The following is a 14,555-nucleotide window of genomic DNA, read 5'->3' as shown; positions in this document are numbered from 1 at the left end:
ACCCCCACCTCTTATTTGCAAAGGTAGACTTAAACTTGTGAAATCAAATATGCGCAGAATTTTATGAAAAATACAATGATTGAAATTCCAGTGCCCTTTCATTGGGTAAATTTTGTAAAATTTTGATTTTTTAATTTTTGATATTCAATTACGCCCTCTAGCGGTGGACCTACAATTATGAAAATAATTTCCAGGCTTTTCCGGAGGCAACTTTTGTTATAAATATTTTTTTTCTCAAAGCTGTACTATAAACGGTTCCTGAGATATGGCCGAGAGCCATTCTTATTGGAACACCCGGTATATTGGAGACCATACAAACACAGTCATAGTAGAGAAAGATCACAAAAACTGTGATTAGAATATCAAAGTGGAGAGAAACTAGCACCAAATAGTACAAAACAGAGAAGAGCGGAGAACACATGGGCAGGCCTTTGTCCAGAAGTGAATGCAAAACAGGCTGAAGAAGAAGAAGGTATCAGGAGCTCTAAATTCCTTTTATACATAAAAACTCCTTATACATGTTAATATAAAATGTTTAAAAAAAAATATTTATTGTTTTGGAAAGAATGCTTCTTACTTACCTGAGACCTGGCATAAACATTTGGGATATACTGAGCACCGGCCATCCTTCCAGTTAAAGATCCGTAACTAACAGTTTGATCAAATAGAGAGAAAAACAACTTATCACTGATATCAATTTGGTTTAAAATAGAAGATATTGGAGTTGGTCTAGTTAAGCCTGTCAAAGCTCCCTTGATTTTAGCTTTTGTTCGGGCAATAAAAGACTCGGTGAAGAAGACTTTGGGATCGTTTTTGTCTTGTTTTCCAAATATGATTTTTCCTAAATTTTTTTCTACTACTTGGTTCTGGAGAAAGTCAGCGGGAAGGTCATATTGAATCGTTAAATCGCTAATACTGATCTGCCCTTGTTGAACCAGCTTCTCGTTGATTTCTCCGGCTATTCTCTGTATATATGAGCTATCAATAAGTTGTCCCAATACTGACTGGATATCCTTATTGCTTTTTAAAACATCATTTAGGTGAGCATTAATATGTGCCAAATCTACTCCTATGATTTTAGCTAACTCTACTAAATTTATTCTACCACTGTGATCGTACAATTCTCCCTTTATATCTAATACTAACTGAGCAGGTGTAAGATATTCCTTGCCATCGCTGGTAAATATCAGATCTAACATTTTTTGATCTATCAACCATGATATAATTTGTATACAGTTCCTTTCAGACAACCTAAAAGTAAAAAAAATAAATAAAATAAATTTGTGGTCCACCAAATTTTATATTTTTACAAATTTTATAGAATATTAAGTAATATACCTTTATTCAACTATTTTTTGCATTAATACAGTATATTTTTCTGGTATCCAAAATGGATATTAAATAATTTATTTTTGTCTATTTTCTATAAAAAAAAAATAGAAAAGATGCTAAATAATAGCATTGTTTATATATGTAGTAATAGTTGGTCAACTCAATAGATAAATTAGTTTAATTCTAATTTCTGTCAGGGTCGCAACGTCACGCGTGACTAAGATACATCCAAAATGCATAGACACCAAGTTGGATACGAGCCTATTCATAACACACCAACTCGCATACATGTTAAGAAAAATAAATATATGGAAGGATATATTTAGAAATTGATTTAATGATGTCATGCTATTATACAGGGTGAGTCATGAGGAACTGTACATACTCCTACCTCGTATAGAGGCCCCTATGGGGAATAACAAATGGCCATTAAAAAGTGTCTGCTCCCATTGTTTAATAATATACAGGGCGAGTTTCGCATTTTGACAGAAATTTATATTCGTCATAATTTTTGAACAGTCAGATCGATGTGTCTCTTATTTTGGTCAATCGTTACACTATTACCACGTAATCAACTGATTTATTCAAACTAGAAAAAAATCAGGTCCGGCTTTAAAAAATTAGTTCGTTTGGGTCTTAAAAAAAATTTCACCCTGTATACGCTTTTTGAAAACTCTAATATTAATTTTACAAATTAGACAAATAGGCAATTAAAATGACATATTTATTTTTTCCCCACACGATTACTTAAATTTTTATAAAAAAAATCAAATTTGACTATGAATTAAAAATTTGGTAAAGTGAACCATAGATTTAAAAAAAAATAACTTTTATTACAAAAATTAATTTTTTTAAACAAATATTTGATTTAACACTGTATTTTTATGTTACTACCCAATCAACTGATTTATTCAAACTAGAAAAAAATCAGGTCCGGCTTTAAAAAATTAGTTCGTTTGGGTCTTAAGAAAAATTTCACCCTGTATACGCTTTTTGAAAACTCTAATATGAATTTTACAAATTAGACAAATAGGCAATTAAAATGGCATATTTATTTTTTCCCCACACGATTACTTAATTTTTTATTCAAAAATCAAATTTGTCAAAATCGCAATTTTACCATAAAAATAAAAAAAAATAAACAACGTTTTTCTTAAAATTAAAAGTTTCACCATTTTTTTTTTTTTTTTCTATAACACGTCTAGATCTAAAACTCCCCATAACACGTCTATTTGGACTCTATAGTTTAACATAGACGTGACCAAATAGATAAATTTTAAATTTTTTCACTTAATTTTTGCGATTTAACTTTGCAATTCACGAATCTGCACCTTTTATTTTTTTAAATTCATAACTTTTACGAGAAGAAGATTGAAAGTCTACAACAATTGTCATAGTCTTCACAATGGTAAAAGATATGTGCTGTAAAAATTTCAGAAAAATTTTTTTAAATGGAACGTTGTAGCGAGTTAAACCGTGATTTCATCTTTTTTTAAGTTATACTTCTTTACGGGCGTAATGACGGTGAAATTTTATATGGGAAAACCTAGCGACCGGGCGCATGCGCATTATAACTTTGTTCTGATTGGATGTTCAAATGACACGACAAAAATTATCCAATATTGCAGCTGTGGCACAGCTGTGGGACTGTGCATGGTTTGGTTATAATGTATGCTTGTTGCGTTTTAAAATTTGTAGGAAGAGAAACAACAAACAAAAAGTTAGTTAATGGTTATACTGCCTTTTTAAATAGTTTTCATGTTATATTTTTGGACCTATTTACATAGAAGAGATGATTGTTGCATGCCAATGTGAAAGCTCATCAAACTGTGCCTAGTATGAGTGCCGCAGATCTCGCTTATTCAAAGCTAAAGAATCTTTCACTGGTAAGTGTTTTATAAATAGTTGATCAAATTTTGTTATGATATTTGAACATAGCCACTTTGCACAACGCAAGTGATTGCGAAATTTATTAGTCGTTATACGGGCTCCGATACCTACCTTGAACCTACCAAAATACATAAGTAGTATGTAATACTTTTATTTACATAATTTGATTACCATCAAAATTTCTATCAATATTCACCTAATATATTGTCTTCTTACTCTATGTTTTGTTGTATTTTTTCAATTCTAAATCATTTCAATTCAAAATCAAAATAATTTGATTTACATAAGTTAAAAATGTCAAAAGGTTAATCTGTTTAGTTAGACGATCTTCGCACATAATGACAAGCTGTCTCTGTGGCGAAGTTTTAATGCGGGTGAATCCCAATACAAAGCAAATACCAGCCGCGTGGTAAGTTGGTTCGAATCCCAATAGAAACTTTTATTTTTTTATTTGTTTTTATACATTTTATGATTGTAAGTATATTTATCATATAATTTTATTTTCAGAAAATACGTATTTAGTTAAAAATTTTTCCGACAATTAATGTTCAGAAATCATTTGTGGCATTTTTAATGTGTTTTTTGGCACTGTTTTAATAAAAATGTTTGAGAAGTAGTAAGTATAAATTAATTTAATATTTAAATAAAATATAAATAAAAAGTATATTCATTTCGTTTATAATCATATAATCATATAATAGAAGTATAACTTCTTACGTGCGTACAAAGTACACACACATTCTTTTTTTTTTGATTTTTAGGTTAAAATTCCGATTTTGACAAATTTTATTTTTTAATAAAAAATTAAGTAATCGTGGGGGAAAAAATAAATAAGCCATTTTAATTGCCTATTTGTCTAATTTGTAAAATTCATATTAGAGTTTTCAAAAAGCGTATACAGGGTGAAATTTTTTCTAAGACCAAAACGAAATAATTTTTTAAATCCGGGCCTGATTTTTTTCTAGTTTGAACAAATCAGTTGATTGGGTGGTAACATAAATTAAATATTTGTTAAAAAAAATTAATTTTTGTAATAAAAGTAAATTTTTTTAAATCTACTTTTAAATCACTTTACCCAACTTTTAATTATTATTCATAGTCAAATTTTATTTTTTTATAAAAAATTAAGTAATCAAGTGGAAAAAAAAATAAATATGCCATTTTAATTGCCTATTTGTCTAATTTGTAAAATTCATATTAGAGTTTTCAAAAAGTATATACAGGGTGAAATTTTTTCTAAGACCCAAACGAACTAATTTTTTAAAGCCGGACCTGATTTTTTTCTAGTTTAAATAAATCAGTTAATTGGGTGGTAACATAAATCAAATATTTGTTAAAAAAAATTAATTTTTGTAATAAAAGTTAATTTTTTTAAATCTATGGTTTACTTTACCAACCTTTTAATTCATAGTCTTTGATTTTTTTATAAAAAATTAAGTAATCGTGTGGGGAAAAAAGTAAATATGCCATTTTAATTGTCTATTTGTCTAATTTGTAAAATTCATATTAGAGTTTTCAAAAAGCGTATACAGGGTGAAATTTTTTCTAAGACCCAAACAAACTAATTTTTTAAAGCCGGACCTGATTTTTTTCTAAATTGAATAAATCAGTTGATTAGGTGGTAATAGTGTAACGATTGACCAAAATAAGAGACACATCGATCTGACCGTTCAAAAATTATGACGAATATAAATTTCTGTCAAAATGCGAAACTCGCCCTGTATATTATTAAACAAGGGGAGCAGACACTTTTTAATGGTCATTTGTTATTCCCCATAGGAGCCTCTATACGAGGTAGGAGTATGTACAGTTCCTCATGACTCACCCTGTATAATATGTAATGTATAGTAGCATGACATCAACTAAAACAGCAAGCAACTGTCAAATACCTTGGAATGCACCTAGACCAAAGATTAAACTGGAGAACACACATTTTTATGAAGCGTAAACAACTTGGTCTCAAATTACACAATCTTTACTGGCTGATTGGTCACAAATCATCACTTTCGATGAAAAATAAAGTACTTGTCTACAAAGCAATTTTGAAGCCAATATGGAGTTACGGGATCCAACTTTGGGGTACTGCATCAAACTCCAATATCGAAATCTTGGAGAGGTTCCAGTCGAAGGTTCTTCGAATAATCACAAATGCCCCATGGTATGTTGCAAGTAATATTATTAGATGCGATCTAGAAATTGCAACAGTAAAAGAAGAAATTACTAACTTCGCACAGAAATACGAAGACAGACTGACACAATATCCAAATGTACTAGCCAGAAACCTGATGAGACAACCAGTCAGACGAAGACTTGGATGAAATACACCTAGTGATTTACCATCGCGATTTTAGTTATATGTATGTGTCGTAATTCCCAGAGACAAACAATTTTATATCTATGTAAAATATTTGTAAAGAAAATGATTTTCTCCAAGTCACCTACACTAGTGGTCACAACATTTACTCATTGTAACTTGTTTTACAGATTGTAAATAAATTGGGAGGTTAAATAATAAAAAAAATCAATTATTCTAAACAAAACTCAAACTGTATATAAGTACAAAGTATATACAGTAGACTGCCGTAAGTTCGGCCTCGGTTAGTTCGGTCTCTGCTTACTCCGGCCGGCTCTCTGCCTGTAGCGGCCACCAATAGCGGTGACCTAAACTTGAGCCCAGAGCAAATAGACAACGTCGACGAACCTGGGTTAAATTTTAAACTTCTGCCCAGAAAAACCTTTGCACCCTGAAAGAAACATCTGCTGCAGAGTTTAAAGTCACCAAAGAGACGATAATGGTCGCCTTTTGTTCAAATGCTTCGAGCATCCACAATGACTACTACTTGTCATTGTCATCGCAGTTTTCGGCGATACTTCCTCTGGAAGCACTTAATGGTCCCTTGATCTATTGGCTGTTGAAGACTGGGAACAGCAGTTTAACTTCTTTTTCATCGTCACACTGAATATCTTCCTGGTGAGTAAGCACATTGTTAGGAAGTAGAAGTGCTTTGATGGGCAGTTTTAATTTTGTCAAATTTTTTTTACTTTGGGTACAAATTCGTAAACGAACTATTCCCTGAACAAATATGTGTCCATCCACACTGATTTCTGCAACCGATAATACATTGGGAGAGTTTCCACGTTTATGTTGTTAAAGTCTTGGAAAAAACTTTGGCCAAATATAGAAGATAAGATTAACCAAGTAAACACAACTACCGAACTGTGGTCCCATTTTTGAAGAAGATGTTTTGGAGTGGATTAAGTTTGAAAAGGAGCTATACAACAAGGTTTTGAACGACGACGAAATTGCCGAGTATGCCATTCGCCAGGAAAATCAGAAAGATATTGACGCAGATGCTGCTTAGATAGAAGAGGAAGATGAAGAAAATAAAATAAGCCACGTTGAAGATAAAGCAGCTTTGAAACTGGCAGCTACCTATATCAAACAGCAAAAAGAAGCAACTGCCATCGATATAATGTTTATTAAAAAGTGGCGTGACTTTGAAAATAAAAAATCATTACAAATCCAAACCACTAATGTATAGTAATATTTTTAAATTTTATTAGGCCTACTTAGAGTTCTGTAACTTTGTTTTGTAACCTTCTGTCTTTCATATGTGTTAAATATATGTCAGAGTATCCCTCTGTGTTGTATTCTACAGAATGTGCAAGTGTTTTATGTTTGCTATTAGATCAGTACAAACAATAAATGGGCATTTTTTAGGTAGGCATCGGTTAGTTAGGCCTAGGGTCCAGTCCCGAGGTGGCCGAACTTACGGGAGTCTACTGTAAGTACAAAATTCTTAACTATTCTGAAGGACCTGATAAACAATAATTCTCCATTCACTTTTATTTTATGCCTTTCTTTTTGAGTCCCTCACCTTCACGTGATTAAGGTCTTCCTCCACTTTATCAATTCACCTTATTCTGAGTATACCTCTTCTTTTGGGACCAATTGAATCGTTTATTCTTGAAAGGGGGTAAGCGCTATTTTGTACTTTTCGAGTTATAGTTAAAAACCCTTCTCTCTTTCTATATCCACGTCATTTGGTGTTGAAAGGAAGCAAGCACCGATGCACTGCATGGATATACAGTGGTACCTCGATATACGAGCGCCCTAATATACGAGTGTTTTGAGATACGAGCCGCCGATGTTTTGCTTTGAGATGAGAGCAAAATTTGAGATACGAGGAACAGCTTTTATTAAAATTCATGCCTCTTTTTGACTACCTATTTCTAACTTGAAGGAGGTGATAAATGGTATAATCCAGCTAAGGGCGTTACAATTATTTCCAAGCTCCGGACCTCTCTCCATGAAAAGATGGAGAAACTACTGATGGTGTGGGTGGCAGAGAAGCAGCTTCAAGGAGGAACCTTAACACAAAGCATCATATGTGAGAAGGCACGAGCGATTTATGAAAGGGAGGAAGAAACAAATCTCTTTGGACAGTTTTTTAAACGAGCTGCACATGAAAATGAGCAAAGTGTGACAAAAATAGTGAAGACAACTGACGAAAATTAGCGCTTCCGTAAGCACCTCACCTCATAAATAAATGTTTCTTCTTGTAAAAACTATTTTCTTATTTAAAAACACTTATCAAAAACAACTAAGGTGGTTTTTTTGGGATTGAAACGGATTAATAACATTTCAGTTAATTTCAATGGGGAAAATTGCTTTGATATATGAGCAATTTGACATACGAGCAAGGTTATGGAACGGATTATCCTCGTATGTCGAGGTACCACTGTAGTTTATACCACGAATCTATATTTAACACCAAATGACGCAGATTTAGAAAGAGAGTGCTTACCCCCTTTCAACAATAAATGATTCAATTAGTTTTCCGGTCATAACTAGTTTAGGCATTCTTTTCATTGCCATTCTTTCTACATGTCCTAACGATCTGATTCTTTCTGACTTGACGAACCTGGTGATGGTAGGTTCTTTGTACAAAGCTATTAATTCATTGTTCTTCTCTCCCAGCTGTCTTCTTTCCTACCAGCACTAGCAAATAAGCTCACAAAAAATAGACAAATAGCATGTTACTTTACTGTTATATGGCAGTAAGAAAAATCAATGCCTAAATAGACACAAGGTTTAGCAATTTGGGTGCACTCACTGTAAAGAATATTTAGCAATCTTTCCTACTTTGCTTATTATGTTAATAATTACGTTTATCTAGACTTCTTTATATTTTTTAAACTAAGAAATATTGCCAAGACAGTTTAGTAAAAAATGTTTTCTTTTTGCGTATTAAATTTGAATAGACAATAATAATAATTGTATTAATAGATATTTTTGTATTTTAGGGTTAAAGTTCTAAATGATTTTGTAGATACCTACTAATTTAACTTAGAATATTACATATTACATTTTTGTTAACATTGTAATTGATAAAATTCAATGTAAATGTAAAATAATTCAGAATAGTTAATGAAGCTGTAGGTATATAATACTCCTTCAATCAACAAAAGAATCTTACTTTTGAGTCGTAGAACTCAGCTGCACTTTCTGAAAATCGGCAGCTAAACGTTTGACCTCTTCCCAATCTGCCATTTTTCAATCAAACTGGAGAATTCAAATAATTTAAAGAAAATTACTTTAGTAGTAAACAAAATTAACCATATGGAGTATGGACAAAATGTTTTTGCAATTTTGTTAAACGTCACTCGTTGACAAATCACCCACGACCTTTCAAAACATAAAACAATCAAAATTGCCAACATATACTTAAGGTAGGCAACCTAAAATGTCAGAGATCACTATATCTCAGCGGTACACCTGAAATTAGACAACGTACCTTACAGCATGAATATTTGGTTGGATCTACTTATCACGTTTGCAATGTTTCCATTCTCTTATGAAAATATTAAAAATATTTAAGTCAGCTTGAGGCAGATTTGAAATTACGATAGAATAATTGAAAGAATTTGTTTATAGCCCATTTTATCTTCATGTGTTCGCTTCAGTATGTTTAAAGCCAAGTTCCCAAATCGTAGGAATTAACACACATATATATATTTTTTCATTAACGTAGTTTTTAGTTTACTTCAAATATTTTGCAATTACTTCATTAAAATTTATTCTCTTCAGTAACGCCAGGGCCGGCGATAACGGGCCTGCAAGGAATGCAGTGCAGGCGGGCGGCTCCTCTTGGAGGGCATCAAAATGACCTTTTTATGGCTGGTATTATAAAAAATACTAATTAAAAGAAAATCAAAGAGCGCCTATGCTAGTTTTGCAGGCGGGCACCTTGTACCCTAGCTCCGGTACCCAGGGCCACCGAGAGGGCGGTATAGCCGGTACATTTTACCGAGGCCCGGCGATGCAAGGGGCCCGTGTCGACCAGACCAAAGACGTAATTTTTCTCGATTTTTTGCTCTTCACTTTATGTCCATAATCCGTTTAATTAATACTCGGCTATATTTAATATGACCTTTAATTGATTTGGTGTAAAATTTTAACAGCAATAAATCACAGAAGTCAAATGCTGCAGTGCAGTCAGATAACTATGGATATTGGAGATTAAAAATATATCAGGGCTTCTAAAAGATTTACAAAAAATCAGAAATTGATGGTCTTCCGTTTTTGAAGAATCTAAATTAGTTACAAGCAAATATGGAATAAATCCACAATTTCCATCAAATAAAGAAAAACGACTCAAGAAGCCTGTGAGATTATTTGCTAATTTTCTGGGCCTAGTAGTGATGCGACTGATAATTTTGAGCCCGACGCAAATATTTCGCTGTGAACTATTTAATATTGTCATATAATAAGCAATTTAACCAGAATATTTAATGCGGCCAATGAAATTCATTCGCTATTGAACATTGTATGGGCATTCCGAGATGAAGATGACGAGAATATTTAAAAAATTGATATATTGCGCGAGTTTTATAAAGAAGTCATCAGTGAAAAATTGATAGATGCAATTTTTCATTTGAGAGCGAATATTCGTGAATCTCAACTTTCTCCAATCTTCTCCTTTACGTGCCATCTCCGTGAAGGTTGGCAATCATCATTGCTATTCTAACTTTTGACACTACAGCCCGAAAGAGTTCAGTTGAGCTGCATGCAAACCATTCTCTATGCTGCGCCTTCCTTGAATCTTTCCCTGCAATTTCTCCAATAGATTTACTTAATAAAATTAAACATCTCATCTTATTTACAGACGTCGTTATTGCGTTAAGAATATTTTGCACATTGTCGGTGACAGTTGCAGAAGCAAAAAGATCCTTTAGTTTTCTTTCCCGCATAAAGAGTGCTGTAATATCTACAATGAACCAGGATTGGTTAACTCGCCTATCAACTTTGTGCATTGAGAATGATTTTGCAATTTTTCGAAAGTTATACACATCTTTGCCAATCAGATAACTCGAAAAGCACCTGTACCTATTATAAATATTTTCACTATTACAAATACATCACAATTAAATTAATCACAATTTAATAAAATTTATATTTGAAATGTTTCTTATTACATATTTTTACTATTGATAATTTTGTTTCTATAAAAGAACAATTTTTTTCGTTCTTCACTTTTTGCCGGGGGCCCGCTCGTCACTTCTTGCCGGGGCCCGCTCATCCCTCTCGACGGCCTTGCCGGTACCTACTGAGTAACGCTACAAACCTGAACGAAATACCTACCAGATGAATAGATAATAAATTGTCCAAAGCACATATTATATATTATAACCTCGATACATAAAAAGGGAGATAAGAAGAAATGCGACTAATGCGAGAACTACAGAGGCATCAGTGTGATAGCATGTATGGGCAGATTATATGGAAAAATACTAAAAGAAAAACTGGAAAAATCTACCTCAAATAAAATCGCAGAAGATCAGGCGGGGTTCACGGCAGGAAGGTCTTGCATAGACCACATACACTTCAATAATTAATTGAGAGAAAAATGGCAAAAAATAGACAAATACACATAAGGCATTCATCGATTTAAAAAAGGCATATGACACGGTTTCCAGAAAACAACTATGGAACAGGATGAAGGAAATCGGAATAACAGACGTTAATAGAAGCCGTAAGTTAGAGATGTTAGACAAGAAGTTGCAAAATTGAAATGGATATTTGCCGGACACACTATAAGACAAAAAGAAGACCGATGGAACAAAATTCTTATAAATTGGAGACCGTGGGAATATAAACGAAGTAGAGGGAGGCCCCAAATGGGATGGGCAGATGATATCAAGAAACATGTGGGCTCTAGGTGGATAACTGTAGCGACTTAGCGACAGACAGAGAAGAATGGAAAAGGATTGGGGAGGCCTATATCCAAAGTTGGACCGAAGAAAGCTAATAAGATAAATAGAATAGAAGCCGTAAAAAACCTTTACACCAACAACAGAATAAGAGTTAAAACCGGCAATAAATACTTCAACGAATTTAAGACCACAAAAGGCGTATTGCAGGGATGCTCTGCATCTGCTCCGACCCTGTTCAAGATATTCCTGGAACAAATATTAAAATCATGGAAAAGGAAATGTAAAGAGATGTGAATACCAATCTGGAACAACTTCTTGTACACATTAAGGCCGTCCGCACATGGGTCGACGCTCGAAGTAGTCGACTCAATTCCAGTCGCGTAGATCTCTCCCCGCCACTCAAGTTCCTTCATTGTGGCACTGAGCTCCGTAGATGGGGCGTTTAGGATTGCAAATCTCCTCGTCTTGTACGACTCTCGTCCCTTGCGATCGGTAGCGCACGAGAAATTTCAAGTGAGATGCACGTTTCCAGTCATGGTGCTAAGTTTATTTTATTTGTTTCCTCCATTTTTTGTTGACTATTTCGCTAAATTAAGTTTTTTTAAAGATCGGTGAATGTTATGATCATTCATTGTAGAAGTAATAGCAAAAAACACTGAAGCAGTGATCTTGATCTTACATAGCGAAGGACTTAGCTACCATGCTATCGGCTCCTTATATTGGTAAAAATATTTTGCTAATGCACGATAATGCAAGACTTCACGTTTACGAACTGTAACCGAATATTTACAACAGGTAAATCTTCTGACTTTGAATTGGCAATCGCACAGTCCAGATCTTAACCGGATCGAACATTTTCGGGACATAATTGGCAGAAGACAATAAAGAGAAAACAGTAGAGGTATTAACAGTAGCTCTCGAGATTTGGAATGATATTGATCAAGACCAAATAGCATACTTACCTCATTTGTAATATAAAAGTACACATTATTTCTTTTATTATCGAACATAAGCAGATGAATCAAAAAGGAAAATGTTAATAAAACCTAATGCTACAATTGAGTTTTCATTTAAATATTTTATATAGCTGGAATATTTCATAGGGTGTTCCGAACTTTAAGAAAAAAACAGTATGATTGTTACACCCGGTATAAAATGACATTTACCTTTCTAGCAACAATATTATTACATACAGCTGGTTTATGAAATTCGAGACATCTAACGTGTAGGTATAACTCATCGAGTGACCCGATTTTTTTGCTTGCAAGTGTATAATGCTCATTGTATATAAATTATACTAAAAATATAACAATACCGTACTTGTCACAGATAGAAATAGTCGTTTTGGTTGATATATAAAAAATGCGTTTTTCCTAGCCTGGTTGGAAGATGTGAACAAACTGAATCGACTAAGTGTGCGGAAATCAATTGCTTGTGCCGCAGGGTTCGTACAAGACGAGCAAGATGCGCGAACTTTGAGACGTGTCTTCGATCGACCCATGTGCGGACGGCCTAAGTTTTGCAGAGGACCAAGTGGTAACGACTCAAGTTGAAATGGCTATATATTCGGCTATATGCTTCGAAAATTAGAAGAGGAATACACAAAAAATGGACTGGAAATAAACCTAGAAAATACCGAATACTTAACAACAGAACAAGAACCAGTCAGAAACTTGAAAATGGACGATGATAGGGAAAATTAACGACATTGAAAATTTTAAATACCTCTTAGGATTCATACTCTCAAAGAATGGAACCACCGAGCAAGAAATAACCAGCAGATTAGCACAGACAGGAACATATATTAAACAAATGAACGAGGTACTGTGAGATAGACAGATTACCAGAAATACAAAGAAGAGAATATATAACACCTTGGTAGGTAGTGTAATGGTAATGAATGGCCTATGGAGCAGAGAATTGTGTAATAAACAAATGAAACAGGTCCAAAATTATAGCAACTGAAATGAAGTTCATGAGAAGAAGCTGCAGAGTGACAAGAATAGATATCGCATTAGAAATGAGGAGATAAAACGAAAAATGGTAGTAGAACAAAGCATACTCAGCTACATCGAAGAAAACGTTTAATTTGATTTGGTATGGACATGTGAGACGAGCAGATAGTACAAGGTGGATATCAAAGATTTCGGATTGGAGCCCAATAGGAAAGAGAAAAAGAGATATAGACCCCTAAGATCACGGAGGGATGAAGTGAACGAGGCCATGAAAAGACGAGACCTTAGAGATGGAGAATGGCAGAATAGAAAGGACTGGAGATGTTGGCTGAAAGAAGGAAGGTGGCCACAGCTGTAAAGAATCCTTATATACTGTTAAATAATTTTTATGGGGAAAATTTAGAGAATTAATTTTATGACAAAGACCACGAGATCGTAAATTTTCATTGACCTGTATATAGCCAAAATTTGTAAATAATATGATTTAGGCGTAAGCAGTGTTTCGTGGAAAGAGAAAATGTTTAGTGGTAAAGATCCTACGAACGGACTTATACAAATTAAACAATGAACTAAAATACGGTCGGATTAGAAAGTGAATGTACTTGCGGTTGGAGTAGACAATAGAATGTTTCTTAATGGTTTCCTAGAGAGAAACGACGGTAAACAATTTGTTTAGTTTTAGAATATAGGGTTTTTCTAAAATGTAAGAAAAACACTAATTTTAATATCTCTTGGAAATTTGACGAGTCAGAAAATTTGTATACAACACTATTTGTTCTTAAGAAATGAAAGTAGGTAGGTAATGTGTAGAGAGAATGTTATGATTGGCAGATAGATGGATGGAGGGAGAACAGAGTGGTTGAGTCTCAGATTGATGAAGGAAAAAGATTTACTGTGTAATTAAGATCGGGAGGGAGCAGTCCAGTTTGAAAATTAGTAATTTTGTGTAAATTGGTGAATTTGGTGGCCGAGTAAGCAGATTCCTGTTGAGACGAAATCGCGATCGAGTTGAGAAGTACAATCTTCTCGTGTCCGAATAGCTTCCAGTTTCTGTCTGGAACGAGTAGCCGGTTTGTATCAATTTTGCACAAGATATCGAGCTGAGAGAAAAAATCTTGGAATTATAAAGATTGATATTGTTTGTATCGAGTCGGAGACTAA

General features: G+C 33.7%; 1 protein-coding gene across 1 annotated transcript in view; it reads right to left on the bottom strand.

Annotated features, from left to right (window-relative positions):
• The window catches only part of LOC126885965 (E3 UFM1-protein ligase 1 homolog), a 33,414-nt gene extending 24,499 nt beyond the window's left edge, over positions 1-8,915 (bottom strand). Inside the window, exons 1-2 of the mRNA XM_050652803.1 lie at positions 8,703-8,915; positions 582-1,251 (exon numbers count right to left, since the gene is read on the bottom strand). Coding sequence (XP_050508760.1) covers positions 582-1,251; positions 8,703-8,776 — 744 coding nt within the window. The 5' untranslated portion in view covers positions 8,777-8,915. The remainder of the gene's footprint in view (positions 1-581; positions 1,252-8,702) is intronic.
• Positions 8,916-14,555: the final 5,640 nt, after the last annotated feature.

This window comes from Diabrotica virgifera, chromosome 6 (assembly GCF_917563875.1).
Source record: "Diabrotica virgifera virgifera chromosome 6, PGI_DIABVI_V3a".
Lineage (NCBI taxonomy): Eukaryota > Metazoa > Arthropoda > Insecta > Coleoptera > Chrysomelidae > Diabrotica > Diabrotica virgifera.
This window is presented reverse-complemented; position numbering and strand designations above follow the sequence as displayed.